Consider the following 21968-nt stretch of genomic DNA (forward strand, 5'->3'; position numbering starts at 1 on the left):
TCATACATATTACGTAAAATTACACAGGAGGAAAAGACATTGATAAAAAGTAGTAGATGATTTTAGAGGTTTATGTACTTTTATGCCTTTTAGTACATCAGACTCTCTGAGACTCCTCCATAACTTTTAGAGTGATTTTTAAAAAAATTAATTCTGACTTCTGAAGTTATCTATTAGCTCTCGCAGATCGGACGTTTGAATTTGGCCTCAAATCTTAACACTACATGGCTGACAACCTGCTTACGTTATGCTACGCCATAAGGTGAAGCTCTAACCTGAGTTTGGTGAGGGAGAAAGGCTTCTGCTGAGGGAGATACAGACACTTGAAATTTTGCTTCTTCACACATTTTCTCTTGCCCTTAAGTGCACAGCCAGGCTTGCAAGCATACTTTAGGGGTCAGGGTTTGCACCATCCTTACAGAGGATACTGCAGAGGACTCCTACCCACTTCACCCACAGTTAGATGCATCTCTCTCTTTTCTTTTTGCCTCTCTTAGCTGTGCAGTCTCTTGGTTCTGCTGTAAAGAAATTAATTAAAACGTTGGAGTCCTGACGGGGCTTTTGGAACTTATTATAAGTCGTTTGTCTTAGATGGCAGACTCTGATAACTTTTGAAAATACGTTTTTTGGGAAAACATGCAGTATCTGCCAGGAGGTTGGGAGTGTTCCTTCTTTTCACTATGTACCTCTATCAAATATTTTATTAGTTTTTTTTTTTTTTGGCCGCCCTGCGCGGCTTGCGGGATCCTAGTTCCCCCACCAAGGATCAAACCCGTGCCCCCTTCAGTGGAGTCGTAACCACTGGACCACCAGAGAAGTCCCTCAAATATTTTCCTTTTTTACTTAGAGGTTTGCCAAGGTTGTAGGCTTCATTATTATTATTTATCCTCATTTATTTACTTTTTCTTATTAGAAATAAGTCCAAGTTAGGAGAGCAGACATAAAGCATTCTTGAATAAAATAATAGAAAATTTTAGGTGTTCCCTAGATGTTACTAGCTGGTCTTCAGAGTTAATAGCCAAATAGATTCTTCAGCTTTCTCTAACTGTCTGCGAGGCAAATGGAAAGGATAGAATGTGAGCCTGGAGATTTGTGTCCACTCCTGCCATGCGGCTTTCAGGGACAGCTCTGCTTGCTGTCGTCTCAGCTCCAGCTCAGTTACCTGTCCCGAAATACCTTTCAGGGAGGACCGCCTCTCCCACACTTGAAAACCAGCTCATGGCCCCAGATGAGAAGTCTACAGGCCCCTGACCCTCAGAAAGTCTTTTGACGTTAGAGCTTCACCTTATTGGCCAACGCTGCCTGTTAATAACGCCTAGATTCCGATCTCTGGCTAACCTGACAACATGCTGGGTTTTGTTCCTCGTCCTCCTTGAGACTTTTTCTGCTACCCCGATCCGTACTGCTTCTCCTCAGTTTGACGGGGACCATGCCTGCCTGGCTGACCTACCTAAATTTACCATGCTCTTGCAGTATGAGAGTGAAATGAATCAGAAGGAAGAGCTGTCAGGGTCAAAGCTTCTTTCAGAACCTCTGAGCTCTGGATGGCAGCAGCTTTGGATCCTCAAGTCACTGGGGCCAGAGGCCAGGAAAGAGAAACTAACCAGGAGCTAGCTGCTCATAGCAAACTCTACAGACTTCATGTTTGACTTTCCCCCTAAAACCATTAATAAACAGTTGGGCATTGCATTAAGTGGGAAACACCTGTAAAAATCTGTAATGAAGCAAATCAGGTTGTAAGCTGACAAATCCATCCTCACCATGATCTCGAGTCATATCTGATCAATCGTCTCATTTCACAATCTCTTGCCGAGCCCCTCCGAGATGTCAGGCATGGAGCTAGTGCCAGGCGTGAGCTGCATCAAATCTGTGGTCTCGAAGATCTTGTAGCCAGTTGAGAAATAGACTTGTAGATCATTGCAACCTGATGTGATGACTGTTACAATGGAAATGTGTGGAAAGTCCTGTGGGGATACAGAGAGGGAGGCGGGGCGGGGGGGGGGGGGTCATTATCAGCACAGAGGATAGGCGTGAATGAAGTGGGAGGAGAAAGACCAGATACTGAGGGGCCTCGGAGGGGAAGAAACAGGTACAGTCCTCACTCTGAAGTTGACTGTTTTTCTGTTTTCAGTCTAAATGTATGGTATAATGACAGAAGTCCGGAAAATCTATGAAAATTCAGGAACTGTCAAAAAGTGCTGAAGAGTAAATAGCATGACTTCAGAATAAATCTGACAACGCTGACACCTTTCCTTTCTTCCTTGATTGAATGTGGCACTTCAGTGCCACTGAACTACTGTCTGGTTAAAGTGAGAATCTGTGTGTTAATCCCAGTACTACGATTCTGAATTTCTGGTAGGAATGAACTCTCATGACTAGCAAGTCCCATATATCTAGGGCAGCTTGTCACCAAAGTAAACGCTAATGAACTTAAGCCAAGTTAATGAAATTACAAATTCCTTATTACTGTCCAAATGCTCTTAAAAATAATTATCCTTTCAATTTCTTATTAGTTTATTTGTGCAGATGCTGGAACCAAACTAGCTGAGTCAACGATCCTGAGCAAGCAGATGATCGCCTCTGTACCTGGAGTAAGTCCTGACCGAGTTAACTATCCACATTTTCTATTACTCATTTCCCCATTTAGCCAAGAGGTACTTTTGGCCTGTGTCCTGGTTCGCTTTTGATAGAACAAACACTGTAAAATTGAAATCATTAGTATCTTGTTTGAAAGAGCACTGGTGAAAATTTAAATCAATCTCTGCCCCTGGAAACTTTTAATTCCAGGAAACATGAATGAAATTGAAGCAGCCAATTAAGGAGAGGGAAGAAATTACCAGGCATACAGCATAGATTTGATTAAAGTTCAATTTTTCCAGAATCAGTTTTCTTACACTGGCTTCTGTTCACCAATTTGATTTAACTACTGCCAGAAAGAAATAAGCATTTACTACCTTGTTTTCCTTTATAAGATTTCCTCTGAAAATTGAAAAAAAACTTCTGTTATCATCAACTAGTGAACTATTTGGTGAAATATGTCGAGATTCTTATAGATAGGATTGAATGTGAGAAACCACAATAACTTATTGATAGCAAGGTTATTGCAACAAACTGAGAAAACTTAGAGATATAAATTATTAATGGGAAAAATTTATTTAAATTTTCAGTAGAGAAAAAATTTTTTTTAGTTTATTTGTTTACGTATTTATGTATTTATTTTTGGCTGTGTTGGGTCTTCATTGCTGCACGTGGGCTTTCTCTAGTTGCGGCGAGCGGGGGTACTCTTCGTTGCGGTGCACGGGCTTCTCATTGCGGTGGCTTCTCTTGTCGTGGAGAACGGGCCCTAGGCGCGCGGGCTTCAGTAGTTGTGGCACGTAGGTTCAGTAGTTGTGGCTCGCGGGCTCCAGAGCGCAGGCTCAGTAGTTGTGGCACGTGGGCTCAGTAGTTGTGGTGCACGGGCTTAGTTGCTCCGCGGCATGTGGGATCCTCCCGGATCAGGGCTCAAACCCGTGTCCCCTGCATTGGCTGGTGGATTCTCAACCACTGCACCACCAGGGAAGTCTGAGAAAAATTTTAATAAGGAAAAAAGATCACTTATAATCCTTCTGCCCTAAAATAAGAACCCTATTGTTTTAGAAATTTTTTACATGTTTTAATCTATTCAGTATCCTAATTTGCTTATTCCCATATTGTTGGAAATCTATATGTTTTCTAGTTTCTTTGCTTGTATAGCATAGCATAGTATATAGCATATACACAAAGATCCTCTTCATGTTTATTTTGAATGATATCCTTGGGATAAATTCCTTAGTCAGTGGGCAGGGACATCTTCACAATACGTATTCCCATGTCGCTTTCCAAGAAGGTTTTATTCATTTACATTTATAAGCATACCAGTTTTATCCACAGCACACTAAACATTACTTAATTTTGTTTTTTGATGTGGAGAAATATTATGAGAGAGGAAGAATAACAGTCATTCAACCCAGAGATAATTTTACTGCTAACATACTAATGTATTTTCTTTTTCTATGTATATTTTTAAATATAGTCAAACCGTAATATAGATGCAGCTTTGGCCTCAAATGTCATAAGCATTTTCCCCAAAGTGACGTTACCTCATGTGACTGCCCATATAATAGTGGTTAACAATATGGGTTTTGATTCAGGCCTGACATTTACTAGCTGTGTGATCGGGAAGGTTATTTAACCCATGATGCTTTGATTTGTATTATCTGTACAATGGGATATAATAGGGCCTAAGGTCTAGGTTGAGGATTGAATGAGATAATGCATGTAAAGCACATTAGCATGGTGTTAAATATATAGTAAGTGCTGAGTAAACATTAACTATTAAAAGTAATATTAATGGAGGTAGGGGGACAGGACAGGTGATGTTTAAGGGTACAGACTTACAATGAGCAGTAAAAAAGTCCTAGAGATATAATGCACAGGTCAGTGAATATAGACAATAAAATTGTATTATAATAATCAAACTTGCTAAGAGACTAAAACTTAATTATTCCTACCACAAAGAAAGGATAATTACATAATGTGATATAGGTACTAATTATCGTTACGATGGCAGTTATATTACAATATATAAATGCATCAAATTAACATGTTATACACCTTAAATTTACATCATTATATGTCAAACATATTTCAATAAAAAAATAAAATACAACTAAAAGTAAAAAAAATACTATTAACAAACACTACTTATTGTTGGATATTTTCATTATTTTCAGTATTCTGCAATTGTAACTAATGTGTGATAAACATCTTTGTGCTTAAATCTTTGTTCATATTTTAGACTATTTCTTTATAATAGATTTCTAGGAGTAGATTAATAGATTCTGGGTTTTTTTAAAAGGTTCTTGACAATAGTTGGGGTAATACAAGATGCTATGAGATAAAATTCCAGTTCTTAGCAACTTAGCTCCAAAAAAGTTTATTGTTTGCTCAAGTGAAGTTTGAACAGGTGTCCAGATTAACAAAGGGAGGAGGACTTCCAGATGAGCACTTGGGGATCAGTTTTCTTCTGTCATGTGCAGTCCTCTGCAATCAGCTGGTGGTTGGGGAAAGAGAAGGGAATATGGTACATGGAACGTTTTCATGGGCCAGGTCTAAAAGTGGTGCACATTTCTCTTACTCACGTTCCATTGGCTAGAACTCAGTCACTCCGCCACACCCGACTGCAAAGGAGGATGGGAAATGTGGTCTAGTGCATCCTAGGGAGGAAGAAAAATGGTTCTGTGAGTAGCTAGCCAGTCTCTGCCCAGCACTCACTGGTTTCCTTATTTAATTCTCTAAAACTCAATATTTGCTACCTATGCGATAGCTAAAAAATAATATCCCTAATATGTAAAGGTTTATTGAAATCAACAAAAGACAAATATTCCAAAACAACAAAATAGCAACAGTTATAGCTCTACACATAGAACCCTTTCCAATGACCAATAAGCCATTCAAAATAAGCCTTTTACCCTCACTAGCAATCAGTGAACTGTAAATTAATATAAATTAATTTAATATAAATTAAAATATAAAAATCTAAAATCAGTTAGCAAATCAGCAGGTTTTTCTTAACAAAGAAACTTACTGATGATGAAGTGAAACAAGCATTCTTGTTTTTTTTTTTTTTTTTGCGGTACGCGGGCCTCTCACTGTTATGGCCACTCCCGTTGCGGAGCAACAGGCTCCGGACGCGCAGGCTCAGCGGCCATGGCTCGTGGGCCCAGCAGCTCCGCAGCATGTGGGATCCTCCCGGACCGGGGCACGAACCCGCGTCCCCTGCATCAGCAGGTGGACTATCAACCACTGCGCCACCAGGGAAGCCCGAAACAAAAATTCTTATAAGCTACTGGTGATAGTCAGTTTTGCTGAAAAAGAGTTGACAATCTACTTCTAGGAATATGTTTGAGAAAGTAATTAAATATAGAATTATCTACAAGCACATAAAGAATTATCTACAAGTATATTTATTAAAGTAGCATTTAAAATAGCAAAAATATGGAAACAAAATTAATGTGCAACATTAGGGTATTATTTAAATAAAATAAAGTACATCTATAAGATAGACTATTATGTGGACCAAATCAAATTTTCAAAGAATATTTAATTAATTGGAAAATGCTTATGATGAATCTAATTAAAAAGCAGGTTAGAAAAAATTATCTCATATTAACAAATTGAAGGAGAAAAACCATATGATCATCTCAATAGATGCAGAGAAAGCTTTCGACAAAATTCAACACCCATTTATGATAAAAACCCTCCAGAAAGTAGGCATAGAGGGAACTTTCCTCAACATAATAAAGGCCATATATGACAAGCCCACAGCAAACATCATCCTCAATGGTGAAAAACTGAAAGCATTTCCACTAAGATCAGGAACAAGACAAGGTTGCCCACTCTCACCACTCTTATTCAACATAGTTTTGGAAGTTTTAGCCACAGCAATCAGAGAAGAAAAGGAAATAAAAGGAATCCAAATCGGAAAAGAAGAAGTAAAGCTGTCACTGTTTGCAGATGACATGATACTATACATAGAGAATCCTAAAGATGCTACCAGAAAACTACTAGAGCTAATCAATGAATTTGGTAAAGTAGCAGGATACAAAATTAATGCACAGAAATCTCTGGCATTCCTATATACTAATGATGAAAAATCTGAAAGTGAAATCAAGAAAACACTCCCATTTACCATTGCAACAAAAAGAATAAAATATCTAGGAATAAACCTACCTAAGGAGACGAAAGACCTGTATGCAGAAAATTATAAGACACTGATGAAAGAAATTAAAGATGATACAAATAGATGGAGAGATATACCATGTTCTTGGATGGGAAGAATCAACATTGTGAAAATGACTCTACTACCCAAAGCAATCTACAGATTCAATGCAATCCCTATCAAACTACCACTGGCATTTTTCACAGAACTAGAACAAAAAATTTCGCAATTTGTGTGGAAACACAAAAGACCCCGAATAGCCAAAGCAATCTTGAGAATGAAAAAAGGAGCTGGAGGAATCAGGCTCCCTGACTTCAGACTATGTTACAAAGCAACAGTAATCAAGACAGTATGGTACTGGCACAAAAACAGAAAGATAGATCAGTGGAACAGGATAGAAAGCCCAGAGATAAACCCACGCACATATGGACACCTTATCTTTGATAAAGGAGGCAGGAATGTACAGTGGAGAAAGGACAGCCTCTTCAATAAATGGTGCTGGGAAAACTGGACAGGTACATGTAAAAGTATGAGATTAGATCACTCCCTAACACCATACACAAAAATAAGCTCAAAATGGATTAAAGACCTAAATGTAAGGCCAGAAACTATCAAACTCTTAGAAGAAAACATAGGAAGAACACTCTATGACATAAATCACAGCAAGATCCTTTCTGACCCACCTCCTAGAGTAATGGAAATAAAAACAAAAATAAACAAATGGGACCTAATGAAACTTCAAAGCTTTTGCACAGCAAAGGAAACCATAACCAAGACCAAAAGACAACCCTCAGAATGGGAGAAAACATCTGCAAATGAAGCAACTGACAAAGGATTAATCTCCAAAATTTACAAGCAGCTCATGCAGCTCAATAACAAAAAAACAAACAACCCCATCCAAAAATGGGCAGAAGACCTAAATAGACATTTCTCCAAAGAAGATATACAGAATGCCAACAAACACATGAAAGAATGCTCAACATCATTAATCATTAGAGAAATGCAAATCAAAACTACAATGAGATATCATCTCACACCAGTCAGAATGGCCATCATCAAAAAATCTAGAAACAATAAATGCTGGAGAGGGTGTGGAGAAAAGGGGACACTCTTGCACTGCTGGTGGGAATGTGAATTGGTTCAGCCACTATGGAGAACAGTATGGAGGTTCCTTAAAAAACTACAAATAGAATTACCATATGACCCAGCAATCCCACTACTGGGCATATACCCTGAGAAAACCAAAATTCAAAAAGAGTCATGTACCAAAATGTTCATTGCAGCTCTATTTACAATAGCCCGGAGATGGAAACAACCTAAGCGCCCATCATCGGATGACTGGATAAAGAAGATGTGGCACATATACACAATGGAATATTACTCAGCCTTAAAAAGAAATGAAATTGAGCTATTTGTAATGAGATGGATAGACCTAGAGTCTGTCCTACAGAGTGAAGTAAGTCAGAAAGAAAAAGACAAATACCGTATGCTAACACATATATATGGAATTTAAGGGAAAAAAATGTCATGAAGAACCTAGGGGTAAGACAGGAATAAAGACACAGACCTACTGGAGAACGGACTTGAGTATATGGGGAGGGGGAAGGGTGAGTTTTGACAGGGCGAGAGAGAGTCATGGACATATACACACTAACAAACGTAGTAAGGTAGATAGCTGGGGGGAAGCAGCCGCAAGGCACAGGGATATTAGCTCGGTGCTTTGTGACAGCCTGGAAGGGTGGGATGGGGAGAGTGGGAGGGAGGGAGATGCAAGAGGGAAGATATATGGGAACATATGTATATGTATAGCTGATTCACTTTGCTATAGAGCAGAAACTAACACACCATTGTAAAGCAATTGTACCCCAATAAAGATGTTTAAAAAAAAAAATTATCTCAATCTTATAAAAAATTATATATGTGTGTATGTTATATGCATTAAAAATATTTGGAAATATTAACAGTGGCTGTCTCAGAGGTGGAGAGCAGGAATTAGGATTATGGTGATTTTTCTTTTTCTTTTATTAATTTGTATTTTCCAAGGTTTCTACATCGAACACGTGTTATCTTTATAATGTAAGAAATGTAACTTTAAAATCAGATACAAGTTTTGAGAAAGAATTGGATGTGGTTCACTTCAATTCATGTTTTTGAGATTAGAGTATGTTTTCAACTCCTTTATCATCAGTTTTCCCACTGAAATAAACATAAGTCTTTTGAAACAAGTTGAGCTAGACTCTTTATGTTTTTTGGTTTTTTAAAATAACACACTAAGGTTATACTTATATTTTGCAAAGTAAAAGAAAAAAGGGGGGCAATTGGAAATTATATGCTTTGTTTTATAAGTGTAGATGGCTCACTGAAGTCATCCTGACTAGAAAGTGTATTTTAAGCCTTTTATTAGATCTAGTTACTGTCTCTAGAGCAAAAGTAACTGGTAATAGTAAATTGTTTCCTCTCATTTTTTGAAATTCAAGAGTAAAAGACAAATATTGAATAATGCTCCAAGTAATTATTTTCTGTGACATTTGCCTAGTTGAAATGGTATAAAATATTGCCTATGAAAGAAACAAATCCCTTTCAAGAAATTCAGGAGCAGAGTATATGCTCTTATTTGCATGACATGTGAAAGGTCAGAGAAAATGGAATAAACTGCGGGGGGGAAATCCTTTCTTGCACTAAGGGACTAATATTCCCAAAGCAGGAGCACAATAACCTTTTATAATTCCTTCACTTGATTTAAATTAAAAGAAGAAAACCTTAAAACATATGAAATGCTTGGAAAACACTCTTGACAGAACTGCCAATGACCTTATTTTACTGTTTGTTATCCTGTCAGAGGAACCGACAGGCGTAACATTCTAGAAGAGAAAAAAGGTGATATCGTTCAGTGCTGTGCAGATTTACATGAATATGGGAAAATGAGAGCCACTGGGTGAGCTAGTTAAGTATATAATGTTCCAGATTTTCCTAAAGAAAGCTAAGAAAGGCCTTAGCATAGTATTCAGATGGCTTCAAAGAGGGCCTGCTTTTGATCCACACTGTATCCAGTCTTATGTATGAGTTCTCTCATACAGCTTTGATGTAGCAGCCTGTCTGTCCATTTTCCTTTTCTTTGTTTATAATCCTAAATTCACTGCATTGCCCTGAGAGAGCAGGTTTATTCCATTTAATAACCTGAAACACAAGTATGGTTTTTTTTCCTTTAAAACTTCTCAAACACGCTGCTAGTACGTGGGGAAGATGACCATTTTGTTTCTTTAATTATCCCTAGCAAGAATTCAACAATGATAAATGTATCTATTTAATAGTGTACCTACTATGTATAAGAAGTTGTAAGTGCTTGAATATAAGAATTTTTGACTCTTTCAACAAACATGCTATTTGTTTATGTCCTTTTTTTTTTTTTTTGATAGAGAAAGACATCTAAGATTACGGTGGTAGAATTTGGTGGTACATATTTTTTGTGTGTCTAAGACTCCCTGGAGTGATAAAGTGTTACTGTTGTTTTGAGGTGATTCATGTCATGAAGACCGATACTGATGACTTTTACGTAAGCTAAATCTTTATATACCAACCCGTTTAAAAACAAGCAAACAAAATCAGTTCAATGACCCAGTGGGGGAAAAAAGCCTGTAAACCCTGTCTTCCCTAGGCCATCCCATTTCTTTGCTCTCCACCACAAACCTTTTTATTAATTTTTGTCCAAAGTTGGGGCAGACGATCACAGGCTATGGCTGAGAGCAACGAAGCGAGTCAGAAATCCAGAAAATGAAAGAACTCATTAGTAAACAGCGTGAAACCAGAGCGAGACAATCACTTCCGTCAGGGCAAAAGTGCAGGCCGTGACTCAGAGCGCGCGCCCCGCCGTGTCCTTCTGTGTGTTTCAGTGCGGGACGGCGGCCATGGAGTGTGTGCGGCAGTACATCAACGACGTGCTGGACTTCATGGCAGACATGCACACGCTGACCAAACTGAAGGTAAGAGGGCCTGCGTCCCCTCATCCCTCAGGTTAGCGAGACTGGAGAGACATTTTTAGGGAATTAAGCAGACTGGATGGAAATTTATCATGACCCGGAGAGGCCGTGGTGGCACTGTTGAATGAGCCCATGTCCTGGGATTCTGAAGAACCGAGTTCCACCTCTGTGAAGAGGGAGTGAAGAGAGGAAAGGATATTTCCATGGCGGCTCCAGTTCTGTGCATACCTTTACTTTTGCCATTTATTCAATTCTCAGAATACTCCTGTTGTAAAATATTCCCATTTTACCAATGTAGACACTGAGGCCTAAGGTTGTGCAGTCATTTGCTCAAGATCACGCTACTGCTGAGTGGTGGAATCAGGGGTGACCTAAGACTGTAGTGACCCCCAATCCATCCTCTTTTCACTGTGCCACCCATTTAACTACCCTGAGCCTCAGTTTCCTCATTAGCAAAGGAAGTCTAATAAACCCACCTAAATCAACCTACCTTTGCTGCCCGTTCCAAGGTTTGGTATGAAATAATGCATGTGAAGACACTTTTGTAAACTTTAGTTTGTATGAAATGTGTACACCTTATGCAAACGTAAGTTGTTTTTGGTTTTTATCTGCATTAAAGCTATCTCCTTCCAGAAAATAATTAAAGACAGAACAACATTTCATTTGCATATGGATAAAATCCCAGTGAGGTTGTTGAGGATATTGATTGCTTTGCAGGGTGGAATGAACTGCTGATGCAAGTCAACTTCCCTGCCGCAAGAAGACTAGGGAGCTAAAAGGTTGATAGTCCGAGAGATTTGAGGAAGGCCCCAGACAAAGAGCAGAAGAGGAGCCAGACATGGCCCGATGAGCAGCCAGATTGCAGTCCAGCACTAAATGTGGCTTTTTGATAAATAGGATCTAGTCGTCCCAGAAGTTCATCAGCTAAAGCTACGGTCCCTTCAGCACCCAACTCAGTTTCCAGACTCTGCTCAGATGATCCAGGTGTTTCTTGGGATAGGGATAGACTTGCAAATGCTCTGCAGAGAGTAGAATCAAAATTTAAGTCGATGATTTCTCACAATATCCAAATCCAGTCATTTCTGAGTAAGCTCCCCTAGTGTTTGCTCACACACGTGCTGAATCTGGTTGCCCACGCTGAAACCACTTTGCTGTCTGAAGAGGAAACAATATTACCTAAATAGTTTTATAGCCACTTCCAAAATACAGAGAAAAATAATAAGAAGGATCCATGATGACCAAAAGGTTAGGGACTGTAGACATAATCCAACCCTCTGATTTTACATATTAGGAAACAGATCAGAAAGGTCAAGTGGCAAGTGGCTTAGCTAAGGCCATGTGACTGTTAGGACAGAACTGGGTCTAGAACCTAGGTCTCAACTCCCAGTTCACTGCTCTTTCCACTAAGCCACACTGAGCAACGACATTTTTCTGAATTAATTCAACTGGTATGTATTGAGCACCAGTAACATGCCTGACACTGTTCTAGGCATTTAAGGATGTGATGATCCGCAAAAACAGACACAGTGGCTGCCCTCAGTTATAGTCTGGCTCAGCGATGGCCAATTTTAATGAAAATTTCGTACAAACGAAAGTGAAATTGTGACTTTCACAATTGCTATGAAAAAGAGGTAGACAGCAGCATGAGAGCTTCTAATAGGGTGATATGACCTACCAGGGAGGTTAGGAAGGCTCCTAAAGTAGATCAAGGAAGGCTTCCTGGAGGGAGTGACACTTGAGCTAAAATCTGAACAATGAATAGGGTTAATTAGGCGAAGAGAGGCAGAAACAGTATTTCAGGGAGAGAGAACAACATAAGCAAAGGCCAGTGATGGAGGGGAACATGGAGAGCCAGTGTAGCTGGACCACAAGGATGAAGGGGTAAGATGCAGAAATCTGAAGTATCTAGATCATTCCAGGTTGTCTAGGCCATGCTAAGGAATTTTTTTCCCCTTTATCTTAAGAACAATGGGAAGCCCCTGAAGCAGTTTAAATGGGTTGTATGCTTGGGAGTGGTGATAGAAGGTGTGGAAATGACAACCTGATCTTCTTGAAGAGTGCCCTGGAACATCCCCATTTACTCTGCCAAAGTCACAAAATACCACTTGGTTTTGTAGAGCCACATGAAGACATGTTCCCAGCCTCTGCATGAAGATACCTTTGGTGGCCATCTCAAAGTTGGGCTGGCTCAGATTGCAGCCATGGAAATCTCACGGGGCAACCACAGAGATAACAAAGCTGTGATTCGCTATCTGCCTTGGCTCTATCATCCCCCTTCTGCAATGCAACAAGGGTAAGACCCTTATTATTTGGGCCACGAGGCAGGAAACACCCCTGAGTTTCCTGGGGCTCAGTAAGGGCTACTGAATGCATTGAAGATCTATGAGAATAGAATATGGTTGGTTAGGGAGATGGGAATTGAGACCAATTTCCATACTTATTTGCTGACCTGGCAGCATTTTTGAACACGAGTACTTCATGACATGCTGGCAATAAAAGTTGCCCTCCTACAAAGACCTCAGTCATCCTGATGGATGATGAGAACTTGGAGCTTAGAACTATCACTTTAACTCTGAATTCCCACTAGTTAAGTAAACTGATAGGTATTTATTTGTGCACTTACATAGTTTCTGCCTTCAAGGAGCTTAGATTATAGCTTGAACAGAATCTACGTCAGAGATGAAATAGAGTTCAAGGAGGTGTGAGCCCCTGACCCTGCCCATAAGGGGGGCTGAGAAGAGGGAGGTGCCCGTGGGCTAGTTTACTTGGGACCTTGGAGCACGCTTGACCTGCCATCTTGCATGGGCAGCTTCCTGGCTAGAGGAAAGGTTTGGAGTGGGGTTTGGGGGGGGGGCAGGGGGAGAAAATTACTGGAGAACAGGAATGTGGGTGGCTATGTATTTTATCTCCTCTCCTATTCCTTCCCTTCTGGTGGGGATATCCGAGAACTTTCTAATGAGAAGAAAGGAAAGAGTTTAGAAAGAGAAGCTCGTCAGAATGGCAGCCAGGTTTGTGGAAGAATGATGTTTAATCCTGTGTCGCCAAAGGCTGCTCTTTGCTCAAGAAGCTAAGATCCAGGGTTAGAGTGCAGAACCAGAAAACCAGATTTATCATTTTGTTCTCACTTTGTTGCTTTGGTGTTTTACTTCATGTAACTGCCTACAAGACCACACTTTTAAACCCCTCCATCAATAAGCATTTGTTAAGCACCCAACGAAACCGAAAACACAAAAACATCTCTAACACTTCCTTCCTCCCTAATAGACCAAAAGAATTCATTGAGTGTGTCTCTCACATCCGGCTGCTGTCCTGGCTGCTTCTGGGTTCCCTCACTCATAATGCAGTGTGTCCAAATGCCTCCTTTCCCTGCCTGCCAATACCTCTGGATGCAGGTTCCCATATTGCAGATCATCTTATTGTTATCCTGATTGGATTTCCAGAGCAATCAAAGGTAAGTGATTTCTGCAAGATTAAAACCATATGCATCAAAATTGCTAATGGAAACCCTTATCAGCCAATTATGTTTCTTCTGAGAAGAAAATGCATCTTATCACTTGCCCTCCTGTGGATGCTAGGAAAGCAACTTTGTGCTAATGCCTTATTTAAAGTTGTTCAAATTCCCAGACTATCTTTTCTTCCCCCTAAATTGTTTTTCGGTTTACTTTTATGAAGATAAATTATGGAGGCAAGCAAGAGTTAGCTTCCTAGGCATGTCTGTCTCAAAATAATGAAGAGCAATACAAGGATAGAAATACAATAAAAATTCTGTGATCAGTTTTTAGAACCAAATATGAAGAGGAGGATAATTTACACTCTAATTTTTTATGCACTGCCTTTCAACTTAAATCTCTAGAGATACATGAAGATAAAAAATGAAAATAAGGCCAGTTGGGAGCTCACTAAAGTATATGTTGGAATCCCTTACACAGAGGAACTTATAAACTGTAGAGACAGATGATGTGCTTAAGGGATTAAAGTCAGTCCAGGGCAAGCATCAATCATGAACCTATGCAAGCAAACTAGACACACTGGTACTAATCAGTTATGAGGAGACAAGGTCCCCTCACAGAGCTTAGGCAAATTCTAGGAGGTCACGGCGGGTTTGGGAACAGCTGGGATTTAGGCCAGGGCAAGCTGACCTGCAATAGATTTATTCTGAAATCAAATAGGGCACCCATCCAAATGACCTGAATGATGTTTGCAAAAGGAATTAGGCAGTCAGTTCCTAATATTTCAACCCAGTCTGTGTTTGATTCCTCATGATGGTACTTCGTAATTCTGTGACATTGAAAAAGTTACTTAACCTCTCTGAGCTCCAGGTTTTCATCTGTAAAATAGATGAAATGGTTTGAGAATTACGGAGGTGATCTATAAAAAGTCTTTACCACAGTGCCTGCGACATTGTAGGTGCTTACTCAGTCAGTACTCATTACTAGTTAGGAATACTATCTGTACTTACTACTAGTTAAGAATACTATCAATACTTATACAAGTTAGGAATACTATCAGTACTTATACTAGTCAGGAATACTATCTTTGCTTCTGCTGCTACTGCTGTCACGACTAATAGTATAATTATTAAGTGCTGGGCAGGGCGTTCATGTATATCACCTCATTTACTCTTAACTACAGCTCTTTGAGGAGGGTACCGTTATCTCCATGTTACAGATCAGCAAGCACCCTAAAATGGTAGAATGATTGTTCTTCCTAATCTAGTGTAGGGATAGGAACGTCAGTTTCATTAAAGGGCAAGGGGGAGGGTAGATTTATTCCGCAAACTAAGGTGCCTTCTCTCTGAAAAGATGCTTGGTCTCTAAGCGCACTCCCACTAACTGAGTGAAGAGCAGATTGTTTGGAGGTGATGAGTCATGAGTTTGTAACTTGGAGACGACTCCTCCAGCCTTGGATCACTTGAATTACATGACCTTGGCTGTGCTCCTTGGAAAGCTGAAGCCGTGCGGAGAGGGCTCCTTGGAGCACCACAGCCCACTAGCATGTAACGGTTCCCTGTTTTCTTCCTTTTCAGACCTCCGTGTTGCACATGTGTTCTCTTTTCCATGCATTTATCTTTGCTCAGCTCTGGACCGTATATTGTGAACAAAGTGCTGTAGCTACAAATGTTCAAAGTCAGAATGAATTCAGCTTCACAGCGATACTGACAGCACTAGAATTTTGGAGTAGGGTGACACCCAGCATCCTTCAGCTGATGGCCCATAACAAAGTGGTGAGTTCACAAATGAGTTTCCCCTCTTGGACAGAATCTCAAAAACCACTCTCAGTCCTCACATTACATGTTTTTTTAAAGACTTCAGTTGTAACAGTACATAAATGGATTGGTGAATTTTTATGTTATAACCTGGGTGTTCTACCTGCATAATAATTTTGATGAAAAACAATGCAAACAAATAAATTCAGTAAAAACCATTTTTGTTTTCTCTGCCTAGTGCCAAAGGAAATTTATGTGAAACTTCTACCTTTAAGAGTTGTCTCATGCTATAAAGTCAGAGAGTGAGGAGGGAGATTTATATTATTTTTGGATTCTAAGGCAATTTGGAAAAACCATAGCCAGTTAAGTCATCTCTTTGTGGTGTTTAAGAGCAGATTGGGGCTCCCCTGGTGGCACAGTGGTTGAGAGTCCGCCTGCCGATGCAGGGTACACGGGTTCGTGCCCCGGTCCGGGAAGATCCCACATGCCGCGGAGCGGCTGGGCCCGTGAACCATGGCCGCTGAGCCTGCGCGTCCGGAGCCTGTGCTCCGCAACGGGAGAGGCCACAACAGTGAGAGGCCCACGTACCAAAAAAAAAAAGAGCATATTGACTGTACGTGTTAATTCTACTTAGGACCCAAAGCTGAAAAGAGTCTCACCATTTTGAGTTGCCCTCTGAGGACCTAAGCTCCTCAATCTTCAAATCCAGTTCCATTTTAATGTGGATGGCTCACCTTGTTGGAAAATAGCTGAGGTATGGATAGCATGAGCCCACTTCATTGAACAAGCTTAGCTGAGTCCTATAGAGTCAAGATTGGAGGGTGTATGGAAGGAATTTACAAGGGAGTCCTTTGGTTCAGTTTGCTACTTTGGAGGAAGATTCTCAGCTGGGAAAGCAGCATCCAGTGTCTTGGTTATGGGGGCTTCATCAGTAGAATTCTTATCTGTGAAGGGCAGGGGGCCTGGAAGAATGCCATAATGATGATTCCAATGTGCCCAGAAACCCAGTAATTCACTGTCCACCAATGCATTCTGCAATGGTTTTGACTGATTGAATATTAGTCTAAGAAACATTTTCTTTTTGTTGTAATTGGAAAGGGGAATTATATTTTTCCTTTAGGGAAGCACTTTCTTTTCTTTAGAGAAGCAGATATTATAAGGCAGTTTCTGTAGGGAGAGAGGTGTTTAATTCAACTTAAAGGAAATTTATGTGAAAACTTTAGGGTACACCGACAGTTCTGACCACCGCATAGATAATTCCATTTATTAGATCATAGAGTCTGGGACTGAAGAAGCACTTGGAGGTCAAGTATTCTATTCTGCTCTTTTACAGACGATGAAACTGGGGACCTTAAATTTAAACTAGAGATTCAGAGTTTCCTTCTACTGCCACTCGTTTTTGATACCATTAATACCTCTCCTCCAAAGGTCTCTTAATATTCAAATGTTGGAAATGAATTTGTTACTGTGAATCTTGTACAAATGGCGTTACAAATGAATTTGAATTAATTTTAATTCTGAAATTTGTTAAACTACATAAGCCAGTCTGGTAAAATCCCCCCTGGAGTGTTTAAAAATCTAGCCACAGGGATTTCTGATGAGGGATATCATTTCTATGGTATTTTTAAACTGTCGTAAATATGACCGCCTTGTTCCACGGAGAATAAAGCCTCAAACACAGATGGTGCAATAAATGAAACAGCCGCTCCAAGTGAAGAAACTGTGGAGAAAGGATCGATCAAGATGGAGAAAAGACCCAAGCCCAAGAGTTCTGCAGCTGGAAATGAAGGAAGCAGAAACCGTTTATCCTCTGGTGTGAATCGCAGTGTGGTGCGGATTAGAGAGATTGATACCTGAATTCACTGGCAGCCCCAAGTTAGATGAGGAAGGCATGGCATGAGGAAACCTCTGCAGCCTATAAAATTCAGTTTCTGGTTGAAGTTTTAGAGAGGAATAAGTACCCCGGTCCCCTCCGGCTGTTGTGCAGAATGTCCTCTTGGGCACAGGGCATGCGGCTGCAGACTGTTTCCGTATCACCTTGAGTGGAATTGATTTTCCTGTTTGTTGTTTCAGATGGTAGAAATGGTGTGTCTCCATGTGATTAGTTTAATGGAGGCATTGCAAGAATGCAATTCAACAATTTTTGTCAAGGTAGGAAAATCTTATGATTTCTATAGACCATTTCTTGCTTCTAAAAACAAATGTGGATTTATTTTGAACGTACCTTCTGAAGAGGAAAATAAAACTGATTTAATTTTCACATTCAAAGTTGGGGCTGGAGGAATCGGGCTCATATAACAACCCTAGCTGGGTTCAGTATGTCACACCATGATTGCATGCAACATAAGTAATTAAAATAGTACCAGAAACATTGATCTGGAAATGACCCTAGAGTCATATAAATTGTTTGGTGGAGCCTCACCTTGCAAGATATCCAGACAACCAAGGAAAATACTCTGTCATTGTTTGACTTGGTAGCTGATACTTTTCTCTAAGATAAATTAATTTTGTTTCTAATATTACTATTCTAAACCACTGTACAGTGTGTGAAAGTAATTCAGGTATTTGTTTTCTATCCAGGGACATCAGAAACATGCTAGTGTGATAAAAAGATAAAAGAACAAAGGAGAACCTGGTTGCTCACTCACTTTCTCTTTTTATTTCCATTCTTTTTCCTTTCCTTCCTATCATTCCACCTCTCTGTTTCACTGATTCTTTGTCCTTCCTCTTCTTGTACCACTTCCTTCTTTGCCTTCCATGTCTATATTCCATTATCCCAGCCACCATCACCACCCACCTCCCCCCTCCCAACCCACAGAGTGCATCAGTTTAGAACCTTATAACTTCCTAGTTCACTCCTTGGTTGACTCCCTTCAATAAAGGACATTTGTAAAGTTAACTCACACAGTGCTGAAGAAAAGCAGCATGTTTTTAGGGAAAACTTGACTGTTACCAGAAAACTGCAAGGTGGTTGGTTAAAAAGGGATAGATATAGCTTATCTAGCTTGACAGTCAATAGCAAAAGTCAACACTGTGGGAGAAACTACATGACTGACACTTGGGTGATCATACCTGATTTTGTTTTTTACAGCTTTATTGAAGTATAATTTATACACAGTAAACTTTACATATGTAGAATGTACAATTTGATATCTTCACATCACACATATTATACCTGTGAAGCCATCCATCACCACAGTCAAGATAATGAATATTGTCCTCCCCAGCTAAAGTTTTCTCATACACATTGGTTAGTCTCTGTTCCACCACTTCCTGTGCCCCACTTCCTCATCGCCAGGCACCTGCTGATCTGCTTTCTGTCATAATAGCTTAGTTTGCATTTTCTAGAATTTCATATAAATAGATTCATACAGTAGTTATGCTCTTCTCTGCCTTCCTTCACTCAGAATAATTATATTACCATTAATCCACGTTACATGTATCAGTAGATTATTTTATTTCTGAGTAGTATCTATTATATGGATATAACACATTTTGTTTATCCATTCATCAATTAATGGACATCTGAGCTGTTTCCAAAGTTTGAGGCTATTACAAATAAAGCTGTTATGAATATACATACACAAGTCTTTGTGTAGCTATAGGCTTTCAGGTGTGTTGGATAAACACCAAGGAGTGGAATTGCTAGGCTGTATGATATGTGTATAACTTTTAAAGAAATTGGCAAACTGTTTTCCAAAGTGATTGTACCCTGTTACATTCACACCAGCAGTATGCGTTCCAGTGCCTACACATCTTCATCAATACTTAGTGTAGTTAATCTTTAGTTTTAGTCATTCTAAGAACTGTGTACTGCAGAATTGCATTTTCCTGTTGACAAATGATGCTCAACATCTTTTCATGTGCTTATTTGCTATCCATATAGCTGCATGGTAAAATGTCTATTAAAATTATTTGCCCATTTTTTTTTTTTTTTTTTAAAACCTTTTTTTTTTTTTTTTTTTTTGGCGGTACGCGGGCCTCTCACTGTTGTGGCCTCTCCCGTTGCGGAGCACAGGCTCCGGACGCGCAGGCTCAGTGGCCATGGCTCACGGGCCTAGTCACTCTGTGGCATGTGGGATCTTCCCGGACCGGGACACGAACCCGTGTCCCCTGCATTGGCAGGCAGACTCTCAACCACTGTGCCACCAGGGAAGTCCATTTGCCCATTTTAAAAAATCAAGTTGGTTTTTTTCTATTATTGAATTTTCAGATACAAGTCCTTTATCAGATATGTCATTTGCAAAGATTTTTTTTTGTGTTTGTCTTCTCATTGTCTTCACAGTGACTTGTGAAGAGCAGAAAGTCTTAATTTTGATGAAATACCATTTATCAAATTTTTCTTTTATGAATCATGCTTTTGATGTTGTATTTAAGAAAATCTTTGCCTCATCCAAGATCACAAAGAGTTTTCTTTGTGTTTTCTTCTAGATATTATATATGTTTTCTTCTAGATGTTAGTTTATATCTATGATCCATTTTGAGTTAACTTTTGTGGATGTGTGTGGTATGGATTGAGGTACTTTTTATGTGTGTGGATATCCAATTATTCTAGGATTGTTTGTGAAAAATTCTATCCATTGAATTGCCTTTGCACTTTTGTCAAAAATCAATTGACCATTCATGGTATGGTTCTATTAATGGATACTCAATTCATTTCTATTGATCTGTTTGTCTACCTTTGTACCACACTGTCTAGGTTACTATAGCTTTCTAATATGCCTTGAAATCATGTAGTGTTACTCCTCTAAATTTCTACACCTATTTCAAAGTTGTTTTGGCTATTTTAGGTCCGTTGCATTCTAGATACATTTAAAAATCAACTTGTCAATTACTACGAAAAGCATGCTGGGAATGTGGGTTGCACTGATGTATACATCACTTTAAGGAGAATTGAGATGTTAACAATATCGAGTCTTCCAATCTTTGAACAGAGTATACCACTCTATTTATTTATGTCTTTGTTAATTTTTTTCAGCAATATTTATAGTTTTCCATATACAGGACTAGAATATTTTATCAAATTTATTCCTAAGCATATAGTAATTTTATAGTATTATAAATAGTATGGTTTTTTATATTTAAATTTTTGGTATTTTATTGTTAGTATTTAGAAATATAACTGATTTATGCCTTTATACCCTGCAATCTGTTAAACTCATTTATTAGTTTCTAGTAGCTTCTTGTAGCTTTCATCAGGTTTTCTCTGTAGACAATTATGTCATGTGCAAGTAGAAGCAGTTTTCTTTCTTTCTTTTGAATTTTTATACTTTTAATTTCTTTTTCTTGTCTCATTGCTCTGGCTAGATCCTCTAATACAAGTTGAATAGAAGTCATGAGGGTTGGAAACCTTGTCTTGTTCCTGATCTTAGGAAGAAAGCATTCATTAATATAAATGTTAGCTGTTAGTTTTTCATAGATACCCTTTGTCAGATTGATTAAGGGTCTCTCTATTCCTAGTCTGCTAAGAATTTTTGTCAGAATAGATGTAGGATTTGTCAAATGCTTTTCTACATTTATTGAGGATGGTCATTTGATTTTCTTTTTGACTATTAACAGTGAGATTCATGGATTGATTTTGAATGTTAAACCAACCTTATATTCCTGGGACAAACCACTTGGTCTTGAAGTATTATTCTTTTATGTATTGCTGAATTCTATTTGCTAACACTATAAAATAATTTTTTTGCATCAGTGTTTATGAGGGATATTGGACTGTAATTTTCTTTTCTTGTAATAACTATTTTTGGTTTTGGTATCAGGGTAATGATGGCCTTATAGAGTAAGTCAGGAAGTATTCCTTTCTTTTCCATTTTCTGGAAAAGTTAATATATGTTTGGTATTTTTTTTTCTCCTTAAATATTTGGTCAAATTCACCAGTGGAACTGCTTGGGCTTGGAATTTTCTTTGCAGGAGGGTGTTACACTACAGATCCAATTTCTTTAATAGATACAGGGCTATTTAAGTTATCTGCTTATTCTTGAGTGATCTTTGACAGTGTGTCTTTCAAAGAATTTGTCCATTTCATCAAAACAGTTGATGTTAT

General features: G+C 39.1%; 1 protein-coding gene across 2 annotated transcripts in view; it reads left to right on the forward strand.

Moving 5' to 3' along the window:
* Positions 1–21968, forward strand: part of UNC79 (unc-79 homolog, NALCN channel complex subunit) — a 307052-nt gene that overhangs the window by 276706 nt on the left and 8378 nt on the right. For both annotated transcript variants that reach the window (XM_032620585.1, XM_032620578.1), the window contains exons 44-49: positions 2514–2591; positions 10630–10719; positions 12834–13009; positions 13981–14167; positions 15743–15940; positions 17996–18073. In XM_032620585.1, coding sequence (XP_032476476.1) covers positions 2514–2591; positions 10630–10719; positions 12834–13009; positions 13981–14167; positions 15743–15940; positions 17996–18073 — 807 coding nt within the window. The remainder of the gene's footprint in view (positions 1–2513; positions 2592–10629; positions 10720–12833; positions 13010–13980; positions 14168–15742; positions 15941–17995; positions 18074–21968) is intronic.

This window comes from Phocoena sinus, chromosome 2, assembly GCF_008692025.1.
Source record: "Phocoena sinus isolate mPhoSin1 chromosome 2, mPhoSin1.pri, whole genome shotgun sequence".
Classification (NCBI taxonomy): Eukaryota; Metazoa; Chordata; class Mammalia; order Artiodactyla; family Phocoenidae; genus Phocoena; species Phocoena sinus.